This window comes from Lissotriton helveticus, chromosome 7 (genome assembly GCF_964261635.1).
Source record: "Lissotriton helveticus chromosome 7, aLisHel1.1, whole genome shotgun sequence".
Classification (NCBI taxonomy): domain Eukaryota; kingdom Metazoa; phylum Chordata; class Amphibia; order Caudata; family Salamandridae; genus Lissotriton; species Lissotriton helveticus.
The window spans coordinates 1,360,568,855-1,360,594,690 of record NC_136068.1 but is presented as its reverse complement, the minus strand read 5'-3'; the positions used below and the strand labels follow the sequence as shown (position 1 = coordinate 1,360,594,690).

Below are 25,836 nucleotides of genomic sequence, written 5' to 3'. Positions count from 1 at the left end.
ACTGGTGACAGGTCTGCCTAGGCGGTGCTCGGTGTCCAATGCCCTGCGCTCTCTCCACTGGCTCCCTGTGCAGCAGAGGATTAGATTCAAGGTTCTCTGCCTTGCATTTAAAATCCTCAAGGGTACTTCCCCACAAATCTTGGAGAAACTGCTGATCCCCTATGTCCCCTCTCGCACTCTTAGATCGCTAGGCCAGAACTTAGCAGTGGTCCCGCGTTTTAAGTTGAGCAGAATTGGTGGCCGCCCCTTTCGAGTCCTGGCAGCGAGCTGGTGGAATTCTCTCCCTCCACAAATCCGGGCCATCGATGAGCTCCTTCAGTTGAGACGGGCTATCAAGACCTTTTTATTTGTTTAGCTCATCTGTTGTGTCTCTTCTCCTTTCTGCCCGCTTTTAATGCTGTGTTGTGTTTACCTTCTCAAAGCTCCAGGACGCCCCTTTCCTGGGGCAGCTGTGCGCGGTACAAATAAAAATAACATAACATAACATAACATCACGTTTTACTTTATCTTTGTGTTGTCTTTCTTTTTATTCCACTGTTCTTCTCTTCTTTCTGTGTAATGACCGCTGCTATTTGTTGTTTATGAGTTTCTGCTTTGTGTTTGTGGAAACAAGGTGGCGCATTATGTTATGTTATATTCTGAGCTAATGCTCTTCCCCTGATTCATCTGTGTTGTAGAACATAGAATGCAGGAGGGCTGGGCTCAAGGAGATCATTAGGAGCTGTAGTGGATGGTGTTGAGCACTGATCTACCTCCTGCATTCACCTATCTTCTTTCCTTCTGACTAACCTTCAACTCAGCCTTTGATGGAAGTCCAGCCCGTTGTTTTGCTGCAACTTAATAGATACACAGGTTGGTTGTATGTATTTATCTCCTAAACATACATTTTGTAAATAAGAGTCAAAAAACAATGTAATGTTTACAAGAGTTTATTCAAGTGGTCTGTGAATTTAAGTCTACCTGGTGCTCAACAGTTAACACATTCCTTCTGGTTTAATTACACGCTTCTAATTATACAGCCTCTTCAACTGGAAAACGAAACAAAAATAAGAAAATCCACAACTTTTCACATGTCATTAAATATATTCATTTATAATAACCATAATATATTAGTATGCATTGTAAAGAAACGTTGCAAAAAAAACAATAACAAAACAAAAGTATGCATTGGGCAAAACTACATGTTTAGAGGTCAGTATATTACCCTAAGTCACAGGTTTTGGCAGACCAATTTGGAGGGAAGTCCTGAAAGGTGAACATTGTCTCTCCAGGTCTACTTAAGTGTACCAGCCAAGATTAGATTGGCCAAATGAATACAGCTGAAGGATTGAGATCAGAAGGTGATGTTTTTCACAGAAAACAAATTCAGGTTAAAGGAATGGGACTCTGAGGTAGACTGGCCTTTCAGAGGCACCAGTCCATTGAAGAAATCTTTCTCTTTTCACTGTATGGCAGCTGGTCTCTGTTGGGACACGAATAATATCTATAAGGTTGGGTAAGGCTAGTCATGAGGGAGCCATGAGGCCAAGTATTGATGAAACTGCTTCAAAAATTCTACGCAATTAAAATCTGTAACCATTAATGCTGAACATGACTTCATGAATCTTTTCGAACGTTAGGTTCTCAGTCTCACTCCTTGGCCTTCGAGGCTGGCCTGAAGTGAGACCACGTGAGGCCATTGAGCCTGACTACAAGTAAGCCTTTTTTGAGTGGGATCTTATGGAAATTGGAGGCCATTAAAGAAGTTATCAGAAAGACTGGAAGTAAGATGCTGTTGAAGTTGTTAGGACAAACTGCTAATGCCTGAAACTCTACTGAAATTTTGGTCACAACTGGTGCTTAAAGCCACTGATATTTTAGACAGAATTAATGCATCTGGATGAATTGTGATTGGCTATACATATGTAAGCCTTCAAATGTCTGAGGCAGAGCTCAGGTTTCTGTAACAATTTAGAACATCATGGTATGATTTATATTGACTGTATTTTGAAAAGCAACATAATTGAAGTTGTGGCCAAGGGATAAGCTGTTTGCAGTTAAGGGCGACCCACATCGATGTGGTATGATCTAAAAGATGGACTTGTATGCTGTGAAAGTCTGGATCTATCATTTACCCATGATGAATATCTTGTTAAATCTCAAAGTCTTTCTGTTAGGATGGGTTGTATATTCTTGATTAATATGAGTACGGCTGAGTTTCAAGCTCCACGACGGGCACCGGGCTATTCAACTATAACTTGCTTCCGTAAAGCGCTTCAAGCAGTCATTCACTTGACACATATTTTTAACTGTAGGAAAGAAAAGTATTATAAATGTTGGTATGCAACAGTTTCAACTTGGAATTGTAAAAAAACAAAGTGCCTCTTGATCACCCTCTGAATTGGAGGCACAATTATTTCTATTTTTCATTGACCAACCACGATTTTTGAAGAACTGGAGAAGAAGGCAATCGGCATGTGTTGCATGACTATTGATCTTGACACTTCTATATGATTTCTAGGAGTCATTCTGGACTCTGAATGGAATGCTTTGTACACAACAAAAGCCTATACCTCTGACCGAAAGTTTAATTGGGAAAAGAAAACCTAGTCTTCGGGAACCTGTGTAAAAAAAAAAAGTTTACCAAGGAATACGGGGGCACTGATAGGAGTGTACAGACGACGGGAAGCATAAAGAAGAAAGAGCGTCCGAGTCTCTCCACACATTGCATACGCACCAGCATCACACTAGAACATGCCAGCTCAGCTTTTTGAAGCCTTTTTGCTGATATGGATGGTAGGGTGTCTTCTCAACATGCACTGTCTTCCTAGAACTCCTGCAACGTTACAACCTAACACTACTAAGGACTGGAGCTCCGCATCTAAGGAAGCTGAAAGCACAAGTTGATTAGAAAAACAACTGGGTTGCAATGGAGTAAGGTGAGAACATCTGAAAGGAGAGCATTTGCATGGAATAAGAATACAGTGGGTAAGGAGGAACATAAAACTTGCAGCATTTGACTCATGATATTGATAGTTCGTTGGATAACAAAATGAATAATCTGTTTCTGAAAAGTAAGCTGAAGCCACTTTGGTTGTGGCATAAAGTTACCAAATTGCATCCTGGAAGCCCTGAAAGACACATCTGTCAGAAAAAGCAGGCTGGCTGGTCTGTCAGAAAAAGCAGGCTGGCTGGTCTGTCAGAAAAAGCAGGCTGGCTGGTTTTGGTGTCTTAACTTATCCAGCTCCCTGACATCATACCAAGTATCGATGCCATGTGGTGGTGTCTCTACAACCTCCTGTTGTAAAATAATGTATTTATATGTTTACATCTTAAGAGAATGATGATTTCGTGCCCTTTCAAGTACCTTGGAAATTCATAACATTAACATGTTGTCTCTGGGCCAAGCAGGTCATTAATATTGTTTGTGGCCTTTTGAGTAAGATGAAAACATGAACAGAGGTGCAGCCTGCATTTCTAAAAGGGAGTTCCCCTCTACTTCAGTATCTGCTGGCATTCTTTCACAAAGCTAGAGCACATTCATGCCAGTCCTTCAAGAATCACAGGATTTTAAAGGGTGTTTCTTGCTATTTGAAATGCTTGGTTTTAAAGTTTCAGCAAAACCGATGTAAAAAAAGGTTAATTAAAAGCTGCACATTCCAAATCATGACCTGCACATCCGACAGCCTGATCTGGACTTCCTCCTGCCATGTAGCCACCTCCTCTTTTACAACCATGTACCGTGACTCATATTTATGACAGCTGATGTCATTCTGTAAATACTGTAAATAGGTGCACATGTTGCCAAACGTTGTAAAATGTCATTAGAAATAACGTGTTCCCAAATTTCCTTACAGGGCAATTGTCGGAAATGATTTGCTGTGCGGATCATGAGTGTTCAAACCAGGTTCAGATGTTGTATTTCAGTATTTCCACCATGCACTTCCATCTACTCTCAAAAATAGCAGCAACCAACCATATTCCTCGTATTTGGACGCAGTGCCTATGAGTGTGCTAGCTGCCCGACAGAGGATATCCAAAGAGAAGCCATCTCGGGTAACCAGAATAAGGGTGTGATGTTGCCTGGAGAAATCCACCCCTTATTGTTGGGGGCATCATATTAATAATCAAGAAAGTGCCAATGTTCTCAGTTAAAAGACTGAAAGCCTCCAGGAAAATGTTGAATTTGTACAGTTCGAAGGTCATTGATGGGGCATAAACCTCTGCAGTGTTTTGGTTGTTGGAAGGTCTCCTAATTTCCCCATAGCACAGTTCATTTCTGAGGAGGGGCGCTGTCTATCTCTGAGGAGGGCACCTGTAGATGGGCAACTGTGACACAGCTTGAGATCTGAGATTAGTCTGCTCACGTTGAAGAAATCAAAACGTCATGAAGGCTCTGACCTTATGTCCTATTTCCCATTGCATATGTGTGCAAGTGGGATGTCCAACTTCAGCATTCCTGCTGGTGCCAGAAGATGAAAAAGGACAGACTGGCTGGGAAATTATTTTTATTTTTTTATACCATCAAATATGTGATTTCATCAGAGAAAAAGAAGGGCATGCACACCACAAGCACGTTCATTGTTCTTTTCCAGAGTTTGCCAATAAAAGAAAAGTGCACACGATAAACAAAACTGGACAATAAAGCATTGCAAGAACCAGTTTATCTGTACACATCCTAAATGGGTTCTTGTGTTAAGCAGCGAGTGCTGATATATTGTGGCTGTCTCTACCCAAATATTTTTTTCAATATCAGAAGCATCCAATGCACAGAAGGATGTAAAAAGACTAATCTTTAAAGCAGTATCTATTCAAAACTTGTGGGGAATTGTGACTTTAAGAAAATAGGACAATGGAAAGGATCAATTGTCACTTGTAGAAGGAGTCTGGTATTGCAGATCCTACCACATCACGGAGTTTTTGAGGCATTATGTCTGTCCTGCTGAAAACGCTATATATTATAAAGATACTTTTCAGTAGGGACAGAGGTCAATTTAGTTGTGGCTGAAGGCCTTCCTCAAAAGTGGGTGGCTAAGTACTGCACAGTGTCATCAGTCCCAGTAAGAGAACTGGGCAAGACGTCCCAGTCGGTGTTGAGCTATAATGGCTAATGACAATAATGTCCAGGTAGGGCTCCCAATCCTATGATGTGCCAGGCATGTTTGTGATTGATGGCCCCGGCCCGAAGTGCCAAGCAGGACTACGTCTCACAGCCAAGGCAGGGTTGCCAATCATAGTCCCTGGAATGGCATCCCAAAAACAGCATCCCTAGCACTGGTGTCACATACGGTTCCAAGGAGGATCATTGCTTCCATGCAGCCAAGTTCAGGTGGAGATACACTTCATGGTACAAAGCCAAGAGTCTCTGGAGTGTGTTCCAGACAGTGTTATCACTCATGGCTTCCACTAGTGTTGTTGCTCTGAATCCAAGCAGGCAGTACCTGGCTGAGACATCGCATACGGTACAAACAAGAGCCCCAAGAACTGAATTATCAGTCATGGCCTTGGGGTGGCCCAAGCAGGGATCATTAGGAAATGATGGTCCATGAGCTAACCACGCAGGGTATAAGACAATATGCAGTCGATTGAGGCCCTCGACGGCGACTGCTAGGCAGTGCTGTAACTCATAGTCCATCCAAAAGGGACAAGACAATGCTGTCAAGAATGGCCCTGAATAGGAAATAAGAAACAGTAACATCACTCATGTCCCAGCATGAGAGTCCCAACCAGTACTATCATGCAAGCCCCCCTGACAGGGAGGATAAGGAGGTATCTTCACTCATGGCACTATCTATGAAGCCACAGGCATCATTAACGCCTTGTGGGCGTTCTAATGGGTAGGCGGGGCTGCGACGGCCAACGGTCGTGTGCAGCAGCCGACGGGAGCACGAAAGGGGTTAAAGGTCACTGGGGGAAAGTCTCAGGCAGATCCATGTGCCTCTATCACAAAGAAATATTTTAAAACCAATTATGCCTCCAAGAACAATATGGGATCACATGGAGCTTTTGAATAAACAAAGAGACCAATAGAAAAATGAACAGAACCCAGCCTTCCATCTCCCAGCTCATGCAACATTCATCGCGACTTAAGACAAACACTGCAAATCCCAGTTTTGGACTTGTTACATCCTAAAACAACATAAAAGCAAAGGAAGCTGAGAGATGCTCTGGACCCTTCTGATTTCAGATGACTGTCGTTGGTGAACAAGGTGGCATTTAAATTGGATGGATATGAAGTTAGGGGACCAAGTAGTTCTCTTTTACGTTACCGTACAGTAATTGTATCAGAGAGCATGTGACACAAGGAAACAGATAAACACAAATCAGATGCAGCCCTAAATATGCTGTCAGTGGAGTCCAGTAAGTTCAATATTATGAATTACGGAGTAAAAAACAGGTAATCGGGGGAAAAAAGGTTAGTTTATATTTGCCACACTTAACATATTAGCGTTTTTTTGTACAGATTAAGCTTATTCTGTCTCTAGGCTTCCCACCTAGCAGTCATTTGACGTACAGCACTACCACCTGACAGTTCGGGGATCTCTTTCACAGCTGTCGATAGCTCTTGATGAAAGAACCAGCCGGTGAAGAATAGCCGGGGACATGGCTGGCTTCAGAGGGTCCATTGTCATGTCTTTCCACCAGAGTCCATCATACGTCTCGCCATGTATAACGCTTGTGTGAGATTTTTCTAATATTAGGTGCAAACTTGGCAGTCCCATAAAAGTGCCCTCCCTCACCCAACCCCATCTCTCCCACCACCCCTCCCTCCCCCAGAAACAAACGAACTGCAAAGTGAGGTCCATCTTCCTTCACAAAGTTCCTAAATCGAATCCTATCTGCTCCAGATTCTACACAAAGCAGCATGCACAGTCTGGTTCTTGCGCTCTCTTTCTGAATGGCTTCCTTTTAGGCCTTCTTGCACTTCCCTTTCTTTTCCCGCTGCTGGAATTTCCTCAGCCGCCGAGCCCACGTATCCCGCCACTGTATCACCAGGCTGGTCTTGTCTGCAACAATCCCGTTCTGGTCAGGTGAGTCCTCATCATTGCCCAAAAGCAAGTACTTCTTCATAGGTTTCACCTTGGGACACTTGCAAGCGATGTCCTTGGATCGGATCCACAGAATCTGGTCACCGCGCCGGATCCGGTTTGTGCCTTGCTTGTAGACGGAGATGATATTGACAGTAAACTTCCACCATTCTCCAGCTTTGTCAGCTTTTAGTATGTGGATCTGCACAGCTGGAAAAGTTGAATGAGAAACAAAGAGGGTGAGTGAACAAGATTAGGTTGTTTTCATGCAAAAAAGTACATACTTTTTTATTTGAATGCCTGGGAGGAAAACTAGGATACTCCATGTTTGCACCACAGAATGTATTAATGGTAACCACATTGTGATAATAGGTTCTTTGTAGCTGGTGGCATACTTAAGAATAAGAATGCTCTGGCCGAGTTCCTATATCCTGTATTTGCATGCCTGCGTAAAGCTCTCTTTTCGTATCCAATTTACCCTCCAGCCAGGAACAAGTAGGCTGAGCTCTGAGATTCTACAATTTTACTGTAGCATGCTTGGCGCTAATGGATTTCTGTTTCGGTATTAGTATGGTAAAATACTTGAGGGAAATCTGGGGTTCTAGGCCCTTTGTATCTATGCAATAGCACAAAAGAGAGGTATGCCTCGTTGGGCCTTCAATTTCATATATATTTGTATAGCAGGCTTATAAAGAATTGAGGACATAGGCTGTGATTATAGTTAGGTCAGAGTTTTCATAGGAAGAGTATGTTTTGTTTTGTTAATCGCTATAGCACTTTGTCAAATCTTAATAAAACTTAATTTAAAAGTATATCCAACTCTTCCCCTTCCTAGAAAATGTTGGGGTGATCCATCAAGTGTGGCTGGGGGGGTCGAGAAAAAGGGGGAGAGGTGAGGGGGGAATGGCAAAACAATTTTTTTCCATACATTTGAACAGGTTGTTTTGTTTTTTAAACTTTAGTTTTTATATTATCAAAAGTCCTGACTATAATGTCACTTAAATCTTTGTTTTTTGATCAGTGATTTTATATATATATATATATATATATATATATATATAGATATATATATATATATCTATATCTATATATATATATATATATATATATATATATATATATATATATATATATATATATATATATATATATATATATATATATATATATATATATATAATGGTCCTAACCTTGTAAGCATATGTTCATAGCCAGCGTAGAAAGAAGACCGCTACTTCTGTGTGTGAGACACTGCAGCCTACTGCTGCTCTTGATCAGCCAATCATCGAGGTAGGGAAAGATGTGGACTGCCTCCCTGTGAGCTTAGTTGGAGGCTTGGTAGCCTCTGAAGGCTTTTCTCAGTAACTCTAATAGGAGTGGTGCTCTGCCTCAGTGTGCGGTGTAATAGTATTGTGTTTCCTCTGACATGTTGAATGACATCATTGATGATATCACTGATGACCTTTCAAATACCTGCGATCAGGCAAAACAAAAAAATGCTCTTCCTATAGAAACTCTGACCTAGCCATGGCTACAACCAATGTGTTACACACCCATGTGTGTTGACAGTATATTCTCTATCTATATAAGGAATAGACTGTTGGAACCAGTCTGTAAATATTTATGTGATGGCAGTGAGAATAAATATATAATATGTTTTTTAGAGACGTTGTACTAATAAACACACATATACACATATATTACTATAGTACAGAGGTCAGCTTCCAATTTATTACCACAGTACAGCAAAAGTGACGTGAGAAGAACACTTTATACTGCCTAATAGATGCATATAATAAGTAATCTTACACATAGAAACAATACTTGATTTAGTTATGGTATCGCTTGAGAGTGATTTGACCTTGCTGCAGAAATTAACCCCTTGCATTCTGGTTTCGGTTAACTACATTTGTTAAAAGACATGCACATAACCACCATGACGTAAACCATATATGTTGATTTGCAAAGTATAGTATGCTTTTTATTACAATAGTTGGGGGAGTAGAGGGGCATCATGACTCATTCTAGGCTCGGCGTCTCGTTAAGTCATGGTCCCACCACACACTCAACAATGGTAAGAAGTAGCATATTACAGTCTGCACGTCTGCGTGTATAATATATATATAATTTTATTTTTGTTGTTTTTTTTCACTGTTAAACCAAAGTTTCAGGGGTATTATAGTTAGGAATTCGCGTTTTTAAAACCTTAGAAATTCACCCAAAAAACAAAGGTTAGAGGGACGTTATAGTTAGTTTGTCATTTCACTCATACAAAATCAGAGAAATTCAGCCGTTATAGTTAGCTGAGTTAACTATAACTCGCGCCCCGCACGGCACTGCTGATGACGTCACATATTGCATTGCTCATGACATGGTCAGTGGCATCACTGATGACATCATCACCATGATCTCTGATGCACCTACTCACACCCCAATATAACCTTTTTTTACACCCACTCCAAATTTCAGACTGCCATTCTCGAAACCATAGACCCACCAATACCAATACGTTCATGCCCACACACTAATTCATAGGTCTACACACACATCCACAGGTCTACACACACATCCACTCACTCACCCATACAGTTACTCATTCACCTAGTCACTTTTATAAAAAAAGATTTTGGAAGGATCCGTAGCTCCCGCTGAAAAAAATAAAAGAAGTGCGGGCTCCCCGCTTCTTTACTATTAGACCCTCGGGCGGGCCAGGTCCCAGGGAGCATGTGGGACTTAAAGGAGGGTGGTGCACAAGCCCCTCCCTCCTATGGCTTATAAATGACCCAGGGACGACCACCATCCTGTGGCCACATTGAGAAAATAAATTGGGATGGGCTTTGCAGGCCGCCCCTACCCCAGGGATCACCACCTCTCAGGGGGGCTAAATTAAAGTGAATGAGGGGACTGCGCCGTCCCGCCAGGGCCCCTGTACCACCAACTCTCTGGGGCTAAATTAACATTTAAAGTGAGAGGACAGCTATGCGAACCCCCTACGGGGCCATAAATGGCCCCAGGGACCACCACCTCTCTGGGGCTGGCCTGTCTACTTCAAAGTCCTGGAGCCCATAATGGCCCTGGGGACCGCCACACCGCCTGGGACAGTGCCTGCTATGTCCTGGGGGCCCACCCCCGGGACATAGCTGTTTGCTGTTGCTTGGCGGGAGCCTCAACTGCTCCCGCCAAGCCACAGCAAACACACTGCATTCTGCAAGCAAGAGCAGTGAAAATGCTCATGCTAGCTGGAAGCGGAGCATCCGTCTGTTTCATGTTTCTGAAAGCAATGTTCTCCCGCAGGGGGCGGGGAGCCGGCAAGGTCCGCAGGGGACTTCAAGCTCCACCCACTGTCCCGCAGCAAACTGGGTGCCCCTGGGGCACCCAGGAGATATGCTGGGCCCCGGGGGTTAGGATCCCATGGGTCGAAAAGGGCCTGGGGAGGGGGTCTGCATGGCTCCTTTCCTTCAATAGAAAAAGGCCAGGCCCCGGGGATGGGGTCTTCGGGCCAAAATGGTCCTGGGGAGGGTTGCCCGCAGCACCCCACCCCTGTTAAAAATAATTAAAAGAAAAAGCTGGATGCGGGGGAAGTCATCAGAGGCCCCACCCCCATTTTCAACCACTCTGCAAAGGGGTCTTGTGGCGCACAAATGTTGAGGGATGAAGTCCCCTTGGCTGTTGATGCTGCTTGGAGGCCAGCAACTCCTCTTTTCACCAGTAAATGCCACACAGTTGGATTTCTGAGAGGTCATCCGAGGTCCCGCCCCTTTTCTCCACTACTCTGCAAACGCACCTCCTGGCATACTACTGGTTAGGGGATGAAGTCCCCATGGCTGCTGAGGGTCCTTGGAGGCCAACAACCCCTCCTGTTACCTCCAGTAAGTTCACACAGTGGGATTGCTGGGAGGTCATCTGAGGCCCGCCCCCTTTCTTCACCACTTAGCAAACATGCCTCCTGGTGCACTACTGGTTAGAGAATGAAGTCCCTTTAGAGGCTGGGGGCCCTTGGGGGCCAAGAACCCCTCCTGTTAGCTCCAGTAAGCAACACAATGGGATTGCTGAGAGCTTAGAAATGCATCGAAAAAAACAAAGGTTACAAGGACGTTAGAGTTAGGAATTAACATTAAAAACTTTTGAAATTCACTGAAAAAAACAAAGGTTACAGGGACATTATTGTTAGGCTCAGATTTCGCTCATACAAAACCATAGAAATTCACCAGTTTTAGTTACCTGAGCTAACTATAACTTATGCCCCCGTAATGCACTGCTTATGCCCTCACATATTACATCACTCATGCCATGGTCAGTGACATCACTGATGACATCATTCACAGAACCACTCATGGACCCACTCACACCCCAGTCTCTCATACACTCACTCGCCCACAGAACCATTCACATACCTATTCACATATAACTACATGTCACACACCCACTCACCTACCCATGCAAACACTTACATACCCACTCACTCACCCATACAGCCACTCACTCAACCACTCACTCATAAAGGTACTCATACAACCACTTACTCACCACCCATATAACAACTTACACAGTCACCCATACAACTACTCACACACCCACTTAATTACTCATACAATCACTCAAACAGCCAGTCACTCACTCATACATCTGAAAAGACTTATTGACCTACTCATACTACTCACACACCCATTCGCACACTCACAAACACTTACATACCCATTCACTCATCCTACAAGAACTCAAATGACCACTCACTCACCCATACAGCCACTCACTTAACCATACAGCCACTAGCACACCCACTCACTCTCCAATGCAGCCACTTACCCATACAGCCACTCACTCACCCACCCATACTGCTACTCACATACTGACTAATACATCCATACAGACACTCACTCACCCATATAGCCACTCAGGCATTCACTCACGCACTCATGCAGTCAGAGAGCCACTCAGATGAGATATGTTAGAAACAGTATGACAAATTACTTCTACAGAACGAATAGTAATGTATCTTATGCTATAGCTTAGCATATATCTTGAAGTCTCAGACATGTCTGCGAAACAGTCACAGGATGATGCCATCAGTGATGTCATTTGAGGTATCATCAGTGATGTTAATGACCATGTCATGAGTGATGTCATATGTGAGGTCATAAGCAGTGCATTGCGGTGGCGTACGTTATAGTTAGCTCTGGCAACTTTAACTGGTGAATTCCTATGGTTTTGTACGAGTGACATCAGAGCCTACTATAACGTCCCTGTAACCTTTGTGTTTTTTCAATGAATATATTTATTAACGTGCCTGAGAGGACCGTAGATTCCTTGTGTCTGTACAGTTCTATGTTTCAGAGCAACAGATTATTGGGAGCTGGATTCCCTGTGTACATATAGCAGCATGCCTTAAAGGGGCAGGGTAGTCACATCTGAATTCTCTATATATGTAGTAGCATACTGAGTGGAACAGACCCTTCCAATCTGGATTCCATGCAGTAACATCCCTGAGATTGTCAGGCTCTTTGCAGCTGTTTGAAGTAGCATGCTGAGAGGGACAGGCTCTTCGTATCTGGATTTTATGTATATATAGTAGTAAGCATGATGCATGACAGGATGTTGAGACCTGTATTTCCTGTTTATGTACAACAGCATACCTAATAGAAAAGGAACAAGCTGCTGAGGCTTGCATATGCATAGCAGCATATCTGAGATGCAGGTGAATAGCAAACACCCCTTCTGTATAAAGATTTTAAAAAGGCTGTAGTGAGCGTGGAAAGAGTAGCCACTTCCGCAGAATGTATGATTTCACTTACTCCCAAGTGCTCCAGACACCAGCAGCACACCATTGCCTATACTTTAAAGCTGAAGGTTACAGACACTGGTAGGCGGCATCCCTTTGCCATTAAAACAATGATTTTCCCTAAGCAGGAGGCTTGCAATTTTTCTTTTCTGAACTGCCGTTGAGACGGGCATGCTGTTGGTATTAGGACTGCCTGTATTTCAGCTTGCTAGTGATTAACTGGTTGTTTGTTCCTCAATGCCTAAAATAAGTCTAGAAGCATGAAAATGAAATGTACATGTGGGACTTTACTAGCATATGTCCATTTCTGTAAAGTCCTTCTCTTCCTGTATAGCAGCATGCCTGAGAGGTGCAGTCTTTTGGGACATAGATTATCTGGTCGTTTAGTGGCACATGTCTAGAAGGAACATGGTGTTGGGACATGCATTTTCTGTAAGCGTATAGGAGCTTGCCTAGTAGAAACCAGCTGTTAGGCACTGGGTTACCTGTACATGCATTTGAGTATGTCTGAGAGGGACTTACTGTTGATATCTTGATTACCTCTATTGCTATAAAAGCATGTCTAGAAGGGATATTTCATATCGTAGCACAAGAGGTAACAATAGCTGTGACTGGATTTGTTAATCCTTAGGTCATGTCGGTGTCGCTTGACAAAAATGCACAAAACAATTACAAAAAAGTCAGATTTCACTCGTGTTCTATACTTGAGAGCTTGAATTCTTGAATGGCGGATAAGTAACAGTATAAGGTAAGAGGGTGATTCCAAAACATAATTTCTTCATTTTATTTCTATTGGAAGTTATAGATGAGCTATAGAAAACAAGCACTGGCAAATCCAATATGTCCCATTTTGGGACCTATTGCCAGCGACTTTTAACTCTCCTCTACAGTGTCAGGAAAAAAGCAAAATTATTTTCCTTGATCCTGTGCAGCATCGGCAAAAACAAGGAAAGAAAAAAAATCACAATGACGCTACAGCTACTGGTGGTTACATCATTGTACTGGATCATGTATGTGTGATGACTTGTTCACATGAGTCCATCACAATGCATGTGTACCAGAGGTGTCACGTCAGCACCATTTGCTTTTTGTTTACCAGTGCTTAATTTGAGACAGTGGTTTCTGGTGTTTGGCACCAGCACTTAATTGTCATCACCACACTTATGACACTCTGCCACATGGTGGCGCTGTTCATCTAATTTAGAGATGAGCGGAACAACGGTTGTTTATGATACAATATACATTACAAAATACTAATTCCTGCCTCCCCAGCCATTTCTTTAGCTTTGGGGACCTGGAATAATCTGAACTGTCACACTTTCAGGCGAGAGTGATGGTTAGTAGTTGTTTTGGTACCTTCATTGGCATTGGTGCAAGCTACAGTGGCTTCCTGGTCAGGGCCCTAGCACTTAATATTTTACAAATCAAGCACTGTTGTTTACTGATTCAAGATGGGCACTGCTTGGATTGGTTAATTAAAACAGAAAAGAAGAAAAATATTTAGCACAAAATAGAAAAAAAGGACAGCAGCAGTGGAGTGGCAATGGAGCAGTGGTTGGGGAAAGGAAGGGAAGAACACGAGGGATACAGTTGGAAAACACATGCAATTTCACGAAGTGCCTAACCAAAGAGGAAAAAAGTTTTTAAAAGTGAGCAGATGAAGGATATGAGTCAGCCAATCCAAGAGATGTTAAAGAGGCTACGTCCCATGGAAGGGACAGTCACAACATAGAAGATCTGGTACAAAGAAAGCCATTGAATAAGAAGCCAGCAAATGAGAACACCAACTAATGGTAAGCAGTGGTCGAGCCGTAAGCCCCCTATACGTTCTTGGTATGCCCACAATAGGCCTTTGGAAGCAGACAGCTTATACTGAATGATACAAAATTTGGTATGCATGCTGACCAGAGTTTCAAGTGTTTCCAAATTTGGTGTAAATATGTTCAATACTATTTAGGAGTTTTTAAACTGTAAAAGTATCAATCCGGTTTCAAAGGGATAATCTTAAGCACATGATTTGGCGTGAAACAGGACTGTCTATTCAGAGCTGAACATTTTCAGCCTTGTTTTATGATTTTGCATGATATCCTCTGACTTTTGTCAAGTCCATGGGAATTGTACTGGAAAACACTATGGGTGGAGAGTATCCTCTGACTGTTGTGAAGTCCATGGGCAGTGAACTGGAAGCACTATGGGTGGAGAGTATCCTCTGACTGTTATGAAGTCCATGGGCAGTGTACTGGAAAACAGTATGGGTGGAGAGTATCCTCTGACTGTTTTGTAGTCCATGGGCAGTGTAGTGGATAACACTATGGGTGGAGAGTATCCTCTGACAGTTTTTTTGTAGTCCATGGGCAGTGTACTGGAAAACACCATTGGGTGCAGAGAGCACAGTGAGTGAACCACGATCCTCCTGGAGCGATCAAACATAGCGTCTCCCCCCTAGAAAACAATGGCTCTTTGTGCCTAGAAGTTTTAAACAGATACTAATCAAAATGCAATTCATTTCTTTCAATGCAAGCTTATGGGTCAATGGCATTAATGCGCCTTTTTTACCCCGATCTGAACTCTACACTCATACCACTACATACTATCCCCAGTCTCATGCTTCTGCCGCCAGCAAAATCTGGTGCTTGCTGCTACTGCATGCTGCCAAAGAAAAAAAAATTTACAGTCCAGTCTCACTCAGGGGGGTTACTGAGCTAATGGAGAAGTGTGGCTCAATGGTTAGAGCAGGCAGACCTTGATGCAGAGCTCTGGCTAGGGACCAGGGTTCGATTCCCGCCTCGGCGGGTCTCCGGCTCATTAATTCCCCTGACTGGATATTCTCGCCTCAGTGCCTGTTCTGATCATGGGTCCCACGCTGCAACTCTGGGCAATAGCTTGCTTAGTCCCCACAACGGCCCCAAAAGCGCTGGGATGCCTGGCTGCACCTGGGGGGTGCCCAGGAGTGGACATTTCCCAGGAAAGCCAGGAAGGGTTCCTAAGCGGTATACGGACAGCGCCGGGACACCTCCGGTGGAGGTAGCTGTGCGCTTTACAAATTCCGACATTTACATTTACAATGTCATGGTGAAAGGCAAAGGAACCTCTACCCACTACCTTCTGGGCAATGCCAACTGCAGGAAATCCTAAATGAATCTAAAAAGGTCTAACAGTAACATACCTGGCTGTTCCTGAAAGAGAAAATGCCAAAAGAGTGAGATAACATCAAACACAGGCTTAAAATATGTACCCCGGTTACAAAATAATGTTCTGAGCCAAAAACCGTTTTTGTGAAATGTGTTTTTAAATATTCATAGGCATGTGAATTATGCGATTTTATGACACCATGAAAGCCCTCCTGTTATTATTTTTCTATGATTACTTTAACAACTCCAGGACAATGTTTGCATTAGCTCCATGTTACTTTACAGTTACTCCAATAACTACTATATGGGCATAATTATGAGTGCTATGGTAATCCAGATGTGACCAGTAACTGGAGTTTCCGCCCCCTTCGAAATTACAACAGATACAGTAACTTCATGGTGCAGAGATTTTGACCTGCACAGTTCGACTGCTCGAAACAGGGCTAGAGTCATGGCAATCTACCCGCAGGGGGGTGGGGGTGGGAGACAGGGGAATCTTTGAGGAAACACTTATTCCTTCATATTATTCTCCGTGAATTAACAATGGGGATTAATTCAACTCCCCATCTTCAATCCCAGAGTTACCAATACCCACTAAATTGAAACTTCCTCTAGCAGGGAGCCTTTCCGGGCTGTTTTCTAGCACGTTAGTAATAAGCCTCTTTGCTGGGCAAAAAATGTGACTGGAATCCAGGGAATTATGACATTTATATATGCAGGAGTTCCATATAGAAACACTGTTTCAACCAGCTAGTGCACACATGTGGTATGTTTTAATGATGAAGTGTATGTTGCAGCAGTGAGTATTGAGCATTTAGGGAACTCCTGCATATATATATGCTTGTAGAGCACCTATAAGCTTCTAGTGAGTTTAAGTATGGAGTAATGCATCCCTTCTGCCAGTGTTGATAAACATCCCAATATACATTTACCCCCCAAGAGCAATGTCTGAGGAAGACCCCAGCAGCAAGCTACCTGATGGGTTGAAACGTGTCAACATACTGCTACTGGGTGGCACACACATGTCAACACCAATCTTCTATAAAGGAAAAATTATGTGGATGTGGATTTACTTAAATGAGTGATCAGAGTGGCTATGCCAAATTGTATGACAGCCCATGCTTACTCGGGGAATGAATTTATGGTATGCTTCTGATTGCTGGGTCTCTGCACACAGTCCATAATATACTGCAGTTTAGTACTTATAGTACAGTTAGTGTTTGAGCACCTGCTGCAGTGATGCAAGGTCATGGGTCCAATCCTAGCAGACCCACCCACAGAGGTTGATATAAGCACTTTCATGTTGCTTAGCAGTCTCACCCGTTACTCAAAGTTCTATGAAGCTGTAAGACTCTGGCCGAAAGGACTAATAATAGATGACCATGTGGCATGGAGGCAGATTCTGGGCAGTGCTGTAAAAATTCAGATCGTAGAGTCAAAATTCGGGACAAGAGGTCATTTTTATTTGACTCATCTGAGGTGGACAGGCAGTAATATAAAGTAAGTAAACTAGTGGCCAGCACAAGTACATGCCAAAATAGGTTTAAGTTCTTTGGTTTGTATAATAGTTGGCAGTACTGTTCCACGTTGGTATTTCTCCTGTGGCCTGCAGACAACGGGATTTCTTTCAGTTTAGTATGGGCTGCCATAACCCAACTGTGACAAAATTGCCCCATTATAGTCATGGCCTCATGCAGTGTGGTGCTGGTTTAAATCTTGTTACCAGGGATGATTAAGTTTGCCTGTACTTTATGAGACAAATACTGGGTACATGCCATCTCGCCATGCTGTTATACATATTGCATTGACAGTCCCACATTCTATCACTTCCTTTAAAAAAATCATAAAGCAACCAATGCCCTTCCAAAATACGTTAAGCATGAAACGCGTTTTGACATTTGCGGATTTCTTGTGCCCTTACATTCTTATCCTCTCTCTAGTTCTCCCTAATGTCTGCATCCATTTCTTTTCTGAGACTTTTGTTAACTTGCTATGGAAAAAATGTAATGCTCTAGTGAGGTCTACCATGCCCTAAGCTAAACTATAAGCAGGATTGGACTAGACTATCGGGCAATCAGGCAATGCTCGATGGGCTGGTCTAGTAGGTTAGTATTTAGGCCGTTTTGGGGCCTGTTTTATGGTCTGCTAGCCCGGTTTTTAGGTGTTGCGACCTATCAATGCGCGCAAGCGCATTGAGCGGAGCAAGAATTCAAGTGCTCAAAATCCTCGTCAAACCAAGGGCTTCTTGCTGCGGTTTTGTTTGAGTTCACGTGAATCACGTGACCAAACAAGCACGCGCATCAGCCTCCCTCCCTCCTAATTGCATTTTTTTTAACAGCCGCAGAGCACATCAAAGGGCTTCGCCCAGCGTGCGCTCTGCGGCTTCTCCTCCCCTAATTATTCATGGCTGGCCAGCCGTACTTTCACTTTCCCGGCCGCTCTTGTTAAAAGTAGGAATGCAGGCTTTCTGCCCACCTTCCCTCTAAACCTTCTTTCTTAAGCTCTCGTTGTCTATCTTTATCAGTGCCTGTCAGTGTCCATGTTGTAGTTACCCGCTCCATAAATAACTATTCTAGTTACCTCTGCCCCTCCTGTCCTTCATATTGTTACCCAGACCTTTACTGCAGTTTGTTTTGTGATCTCTATCACTTGTTGCTTTGTGCACTGGCACCGTCTGAAAACCGATCTGGCTTCGGCTGCAATAAGCAGAGTTCCCTCAGGTCACACGATGTTTTGACATCGTTAGCACAGCATTTCCCGTTCCATGTGATTCAGAACTTCTCGGACTTTCGAATGCGTGTGTTTTCGTGTTAGACATTGCTTTTATTTTCGATAGCAGGGCATTTCTCGGACTTTGTAATTTTTCTTGCGCTTTGTAATGCGTGCGTTTTCGTGTTGGACGTTGGTTTTATTTTCGATAGCAGGGCATTTCTTTGTAATGCATGCGTTTTCGTGTTAGACTTAGCTTTTTTTCGATAGCAGGGCATTTCTCGGACTTGGTCATTTTTTATGCGCTTTGTAATGCGTGCGTTTTCAGGGTAGTTGCTTAGACATCCCAGTCGTCTTGGAGCCGCAGTTAAGTTTTTCACACCTTCCCAAAACAGCATGCATATGTTGGAAAGGCTGTATTGCTTCCTGTTGGTGCACGGCTGGGTTGTCTCTGTCTTATGTTAGGGCATTACTGTGGCAAGCTTATCTTCACGGGTCAGTGCGTGACACTTTTACAAGGCGGGCTCTCGCTGCTCTCAGCACTAGGGCAGAGTGAAAGTTAGAAATCAAGAAAACAGAGGAGTACCGTCATTCTTCAAAGACCAGCAGTGTAATGAATGAAATGAAATGAAAGGAAATTTATAACGCGCGAACTAAGCCCAAAGGGCATCAAGGCGCCTAGCTCAAAATAGTTACATGTCTCAGGTGCTATTCACTGGTACGCTTTCTTAAAACACCATGTTTTCAGGGCCTTTTTAAAAAGGGGCAGTGAGGATATCGATTTTAATTCAAGAGGGAGTGTATTCCACAGACGTGGGGCAACTGTTGAAAAGGCTCTACCTCCCCATCTGGTCTTCTTAGACCGTGGAATAACCAGAAGGTTTTGTTGTAGTGAGCGCAGACATCTGCTGGGAACATAGCCGGAGAGAAGTGAACCCAATCCAACAGATGTTCCAGATTTCAGAGCACTATGTACTAAGCAAATGATTTTGAAAGAGATGCGGTGCTCTATCGGAAGCCAGTGTAGGCTCTTTCTGGCTATAGTCGCAGAGGAAGAATGGGGGGTATCCAGAACGAATTTTGCAGCCGCATTTTGTACGGTTTGAAGTCGCTGTATTAGTCCCTTGTTAATCCCTGCATACAGTGAGTTGCAGTAGTCCAGCCTTGAACCAATCAATGCAACCACTGTCTGTTTCCTAGCTTGCGGGGAAAGATAGTGCACTATTCGACGGAGAATTTTAAGAATTCCCCAGCAAGTAGCCATCGTTCTGTTAACCTGAAGGGTCATTGCCAGAGAAGTGTCGAACATGACCCCCAGGTTCCTAGCTGAGTGGGAGGGAACAGGGCAGGTTCCTAGGGATTGCGGCCACCAGTCACTTGACCACACATCCTGATCCTTTCCGAAAATCAGCACCTCGGTTTTGTCGCCATTCAGCTTCAAGGAGTTGGCTACCATCCAGTCAGAGACTGACTGCATACAGCTCCTGAAGTTGAAGGCGGAGGTGCTGACCGGCTGGGTTAGTGACACCATGATCTGAGTGTCTTCTGCATATGACACTACTTCCATTCCCTGGGCTTTTACCAATCTCGCTAGGGGGGCAACATAAATGTTAAATAGGGTCGGACTCAGGGCCGACCCTTGTGGTACCCCACATTGCAGCGATGTAGGGGGAGAGAGGTATTCTCCTAATTTGATCCTCTGTTCTCTATGATCTAAAAAAGAGGACAGGAGGTCCAGGGCTGACCCCTCCACTCCCATCTCCCTCAGACGAGATGTTAGTATCGAGGGAGATAGGGTGTCAAACGCTGCGGTCAGATCGAGTAAGACCAGCAGTGTTGTCTGTCCCTGATCTACCTTCATTCTGATATTATTGGTAACCATAGTAAGTGCGGACTCCGTACTATGGAGTTTCCTGAACCCGTGCTGGGTATGATCTAAAAACCCAGAGGAGTCCAGGAAGGCAGACAAGTGCAGATTCAGATGGGACTCAAGCATTTTGGCGGGGCAGGAAGTAAGGATATGGGCCTAAAGTTTTTCAAGATGGTTGGGTCAAGTGTAGGTTTTTTAAGTAACGGCCTAACAATGGCTTTCTTCCAGTCTGACGGAAAAATCCCGTGTGACAGGGCACTATTCATTACTTCCAATAGAGGAGGTAGAAGCGTAGTCCTACACTCCTTCAGCACTCTGAGAGGACATGGATCCAGAGGGGAAGAGGATTTAGTGTACTAGTGTACTCTTAAATCATAGTTAGCACTTGCGGGCAGGACAGCTCTATGTAATCTTCCTTCACGAGTCAGTGAGTGTGTGCTTTTAATACGATGGCAGCGCTATCTTTTAGATTTACAGCCTGTGCCAATAGCATGCTTTACAATTACAAGTAAAAACAAGCACTGGCGTTGCCAATAGGTTTCGCATTTGGAAAGTTGGAGCTATTGGTTTTGTAAATGACATTTTATATTTATATATTGTTATTGACAATGCCAATAACGATATATAAATATAAAATGTCATTTACAAAACCAATAGCTCCAACTTTCCTACTGCGAGACCTATTGGCAACGCCAGTGCTTGTTACAGTTGCTTTCCCTGGTATTAAAACAAACATTCACACATGTTAGAGGGCAAGAGGAGGTTTAAGGACCAGCGTGGGTGAACTCCCCACTTAATTATGAAAACACAAAGCACCCACGGGTCCAAAAGAGGCAGACAAGAAAAAACGTGAACCACAATATCCAACTAATAAAAATCAAATAGGAGTGTCCCTTTTAAAGGACGACTCCCCTCACACACCCGGAGGTGTCATACTTCATCATAGGTGTGCCTCCTCGTGTCGGGACCTAGTCACAGCACGGGCTACAACCTCCTCTCTACGAGGAGGGAGCTCAGGGATGTTTTATTTTGTGGCACAAGGGTTGTCCTAAAAACCCTATGTGAGCGTGGTGTGTGTGTAGAAATAATGCAGTGCTGAGTGAGTGAGTGAATCTAAAACTGCCTACAGGTAGAGCGATACACTTTATTAGGCTCCACTGTGACAGGATTAAATATCTGTGAATGAGCCTATCAAAACTATAAAGGCTTCATTAGCTAGGTCAGTTGATACAAACATTGCCTGCCACAAGCTGAAATCCATGCAATCTTCAATAGCTTGCAGCACAATTAAACACTGTCTTTGCAATTTCCAAACTGCCCCAGTTTGAAAACCAGGGCTATTTTTTTTTTTTTTTTTTTAGCTAATTCACTAACGGGTCTACTTTTATTTTGGTGCCTGGGTCTATTTTCTATTCCAGTCCGACCCGGGCTATCAGACGATCAGTGCGTCTCACTGAGGGATGCCAAATGGCCTCATGTGGTTGGTTACTCTTCCCACCTCAGCCACTCTTAAACAGCTGTGTGAAGAATACTGGGAAATGCCAACATTCCACTTCCCTGAATTGAATCCTTCAGAATGTGTGGGTTCCTCCATCAAATTTAGCTATCGACGATGCGGCACAAGCCCACCTCCCGGACTGTCGCTATATAACAACCGTGGCGGGCAGTGGCGCTGCCTCTGGAGAGAGCAGTTAATGTCATTCTTCTGGCGCGAAGCAGAGGCCAAAGGAAGACCTGTATTGTTTGTTCCTAATCGTTTCAGGCCCACTCCTGCTCCAAATTGATTTTCTTTCCTTGGTAGCGCGGGCTGTCACAGTGCAGTAGCTGGAAACTCTAGGGTTTAACTACGCAAACACCGGCGACGTCACTAGGCGTCTCTAACGGAAACAAAAACGGACAATGGCATACAAGCTCATTTCACAGACTCTCCGTGAAAATAACGGACAGCTAGTTAATAAAAATGAAACATCATATTATTCTGCCTGGATTTACGTGCTTGAAGGCGCTTGGCCGGGGCCAGAAGTTGGACACCGCTCCAAGTAGCAAGTAGGAGACTAGCTCTCACGCGCAGGCCTGCGGCAGTCATGACGCTATGCGGTAATTAGCATAACTGCCGTTTCCGCGGTCACGTGACCTACAAGTAGCTCATTTGGACACAAGCGAAATGACCCTAAAATCTGTGGCGCAATCCGGTGCCAGCAATGTACGGAACGATTATCCGCTCTCCTCGTGCAAAAATTGCCGGCAATTATAAGGCAACCCAAGCCTGCCGGGCTTTGACAGCCGTCAGGGTATCAGGTGCCAAGACTTGGCACGACAGCCTAGGCGGCCTGAAGAGCTGGCGGCATTGCCAGGGCCCTTAACAGCACCTCCGGGGGACGGCTCTTGAGGCTGCCCGCCTGGGGGCCGTGGGGAGTCCAGAGGCACTTCAAAATGCTCGCAATCAGTTTGCACTGGACTGGAGGAATAAAGCGATGTCACCAGTACCTTGAAAGTCCCATCGGTCTGGGGCAGAGTCAGTAAGGCACCGAGGCAGCTTACATTGCCCCAGCTACAGGTCTTTCAGAGGAAAAGCTCTGTATTTCTCGACAAGCATGTATGTACCTCTGTCTGTTTCAGGACATGATTTTACCAGGGAAAAAGAAGGAATTGGGAAAAATTGTTTTTGGCTGTGTGTTTTAAAGGTACCCAGTGAAACATTTCGATCCATGCATCATCTGGTGGAAAGCCATGCGGTATATCAAATATTAAGTCTTTGTGTCCATATGTGAAAAGTATGTCACAGATTCTTCAATTTAAAGCAGTAATCTGAGCTCTGACTGCATTTTTCCTCTTCGCCCACCACCCAGTAGACGCAGGGGTCAAAGACTTTCTTGGAGACAAACTCTTTAAATCTTATGACCTGCCTTGTATCCCTCCGGGAGTGGTCTCAAATCGGGTGAGTGCAGCACCAATAATTTTGTTTTTTTATTAATGCAGTGAGTGAGGATACAAGACTTTAGCAAACAATTCGCCTGTAAGCTTGTGTATGGAGAGTGAGCTTTGTGTTCCTCGTTTTTTAGGGTCAATCCTGCAAAACACTGTTTTGAACAAAAAAGGGCTCGAACCCGCCCGTTGCTCACCATTTGTTGGCTTCCTTGACACTCTTCTCACAGCCTTGTAATGTCACTTCAAGCCTAAAATCGTTTATGTTCCTCTCTGTGGAGCAGGGACCAAGTACTGATTGATCCAACTTAATCAGTGCCATTCCGCTGCTCCTGGTGATCGAGCTACTATTTTTTTGCTGTTTAACTTTTTAGTTCCCTGCAAAAAGAAGGCTTGAGACTGGCAAAAACGTGCCCAGCAGGACAAACTAAGTTGCAAAGGTTTATTTTCTATAGTTCACTTTCTTTTATTTTGCCAAGTCTTCTTTTCTGAATTTGCACTCATTTCTTTTATTTTTTGTTCATGGGCTCTGTTCTCAAAAGATGAGGATTAATTTGTTCTAAATATTGCAAAGCAACATTGTTTCTTTCTTATGTGTAATTTCTGAAGTGATGCTTTAACACACAGTCATGCAGTACACGCAAATCCACCCAACTCCAATCTGCCCCAATCCAGCCCACCTCACACCAATTCACCCCACTCAAACCAATCCACCCTCTTCAATTCAAAGCACTCACACCAATCTAATTCAACTCTAATCCACCACACTACAATCCTCCCAACCCACCCCACTCCAATCTGCCCCACTCCAAACTGCTTCACGCCAATCCGAAACAACCTGCCCCACTCTAATTCAAAAAAATCTGCCCCATATCAATCTGCACCACTCCAATTTAAAACAATCTGACCTACTCCAGTCTGCCCACACTCCAATCTAAAATAATCTCCCAACTCCAATCCAAAACAATCTGTCCCACAACAATCTGCCCACTCTAATATAAAACTATCCTTCCCACTCCAATCCAAAACAATCTGCCCCACTCCAATCTAAAACAATCTGTCCCACTCCAATCTAAAACAGTCTGTCCCACTCCAATCCAAAACAGTCTATCCCACTCCAATCCAAAACAAGCTGCCCCACTAAAGTACAAAACAATTCGCCCCACTTCAATCGACCCCAGTCCAATCTAATCCAACCCACTCCAGACCATCCAACAGCAATCCAATCCTGCCAAATTAAATCTAGCAAACTCCAATCCACCCCACCCCAATCCGGTCCAACTCAATCCAATCTACCTCAATCCAATCTACCCCACTCCACTGCAGTCCAAACCACCCCACTCTACTCCAATGTACCCCTCTCTACCCAATCCACCAACCTAGTTCAGTCCACCCCTCTCAATCCAATCCACCCAGTCCACCCCTGTTCAGCCCACCCGCTCAATCCATCCAGCCCACCCCACACCAATCCTCCCCAATCCACCCAACTCCAGTCCAGCTCGTCCAGTCTAATCTGTTCCGCTGCAATTCAATCTAATCCGCCCCTTTCCAGTTAAGTTTAATTCACCCTACTCCACTCCATTTCACCCCATTCCAAGCCACCCTATTCTAATCCAATCTGCCACAGTCCTATCACTCTAATCCATACACCAGAAACAATATAATACACCCCACCCCACCCCACTCCAATCCACCCCACTCCAATCCAGCTCATCCGATTTCAATCCACTCCAATGCACTCCACTCCAACCAACCCACTCTTCCCCAGTCCGATCCACCCCAATCTACACCAATCCAATCCACTCCTACATCAATCCCCTCCAATCCACTCCACCCTCTCCACTCTGACACTGCACTGTCTAACACTCTTTGCCACTGAACTCTACTCCCCTTTACTCAACTCTGACACTCTACTCCCCCCTACTCCACTCTACTCCTCCCTACTCCACTCTACTCTAACAAATCCAGTTTACATCCAGTTTACAACACTCCACTCTAGGACACTCAATGCCACAAACTTTTAGCCATGCTGAACAGCAGCCACACTGGTTTACAACTTGCTAAAAACACATTGCCAAAGCCGGTATTGCTTGCATAGGCGAAACCTATTGCTTTGAATTTGCCATTGCTTGTTTTTAATTGCTTTGTTACGCTCTGCCTTGTGAAAGATAGCCAAGTGATTGCGCCAATGGTATTGTTAAGAGTTAATTAGGGAAATCCAAACCCCCTTCTTGAAGTTGTACAGTCATATGTTATAACAAGCATTGGCAAAGCCAAGAGGTCTCACCTTTAGGACGCACTCGGGTTGTCAATGTATTTTAGCCATGCCATTCAGCATCCCCGATGCTGTTCAGCATAGCTAAATAAAGAAAAAAAAGTCTGTCATGTCACCAAGATATGGGTGCTTTTTGTTTT

At 44.0% G+C, this 25,836-nt stretch overlaps 1 protein-coding gene and 1 long non-coding RNA gene across 6 annotated transcripts in view; one reads left to right on the top strand and one right to left on the bottom strand.

The window, feature by feature from the left end:
* Positions 1-913: 913 nt before the first annotated feature.
* Positions 914-25,836, bottom strand: part of NTN1 (netrin 1) — a 513,761-nt gene continuing 488,838 nt past the window's right edge. For both annotated transcript variants that reach the window (XM_078654679.1, XM_078654680.1), the window contains one exon: positions 914-7,217. In XM_078654679.1, the coding sequence (XP_078510805.1) occupies positions 6,889-7,217 (329 nt within the window). In that variant the 3' untranslated portion in view covers positions 914-6,888. The remainder of the gene's footprint in view (positions 7,218-25,836) is intronic.
* LOC144770283 (uncharacterized) overlaps positions 22,527-25,836 on the top strand; it is a 335,474-nt gene continuing 332,164 nt past the window's right edge. For 2 of the 4 annotated variants that reach the window (XR_013598857.1, XR_013598855.1), the window contains exon 1: positions 22,527-23,434. This is a non-coding gene — a long non-coding RNA (uncharacterized LOC144770283). The remainder of the gene's footprint in view (positions 23,435-25,836) is intronic. The other 2 variants (XR_013598858.1, XR_013598856.1) reach the window with 2 other exon arrangements.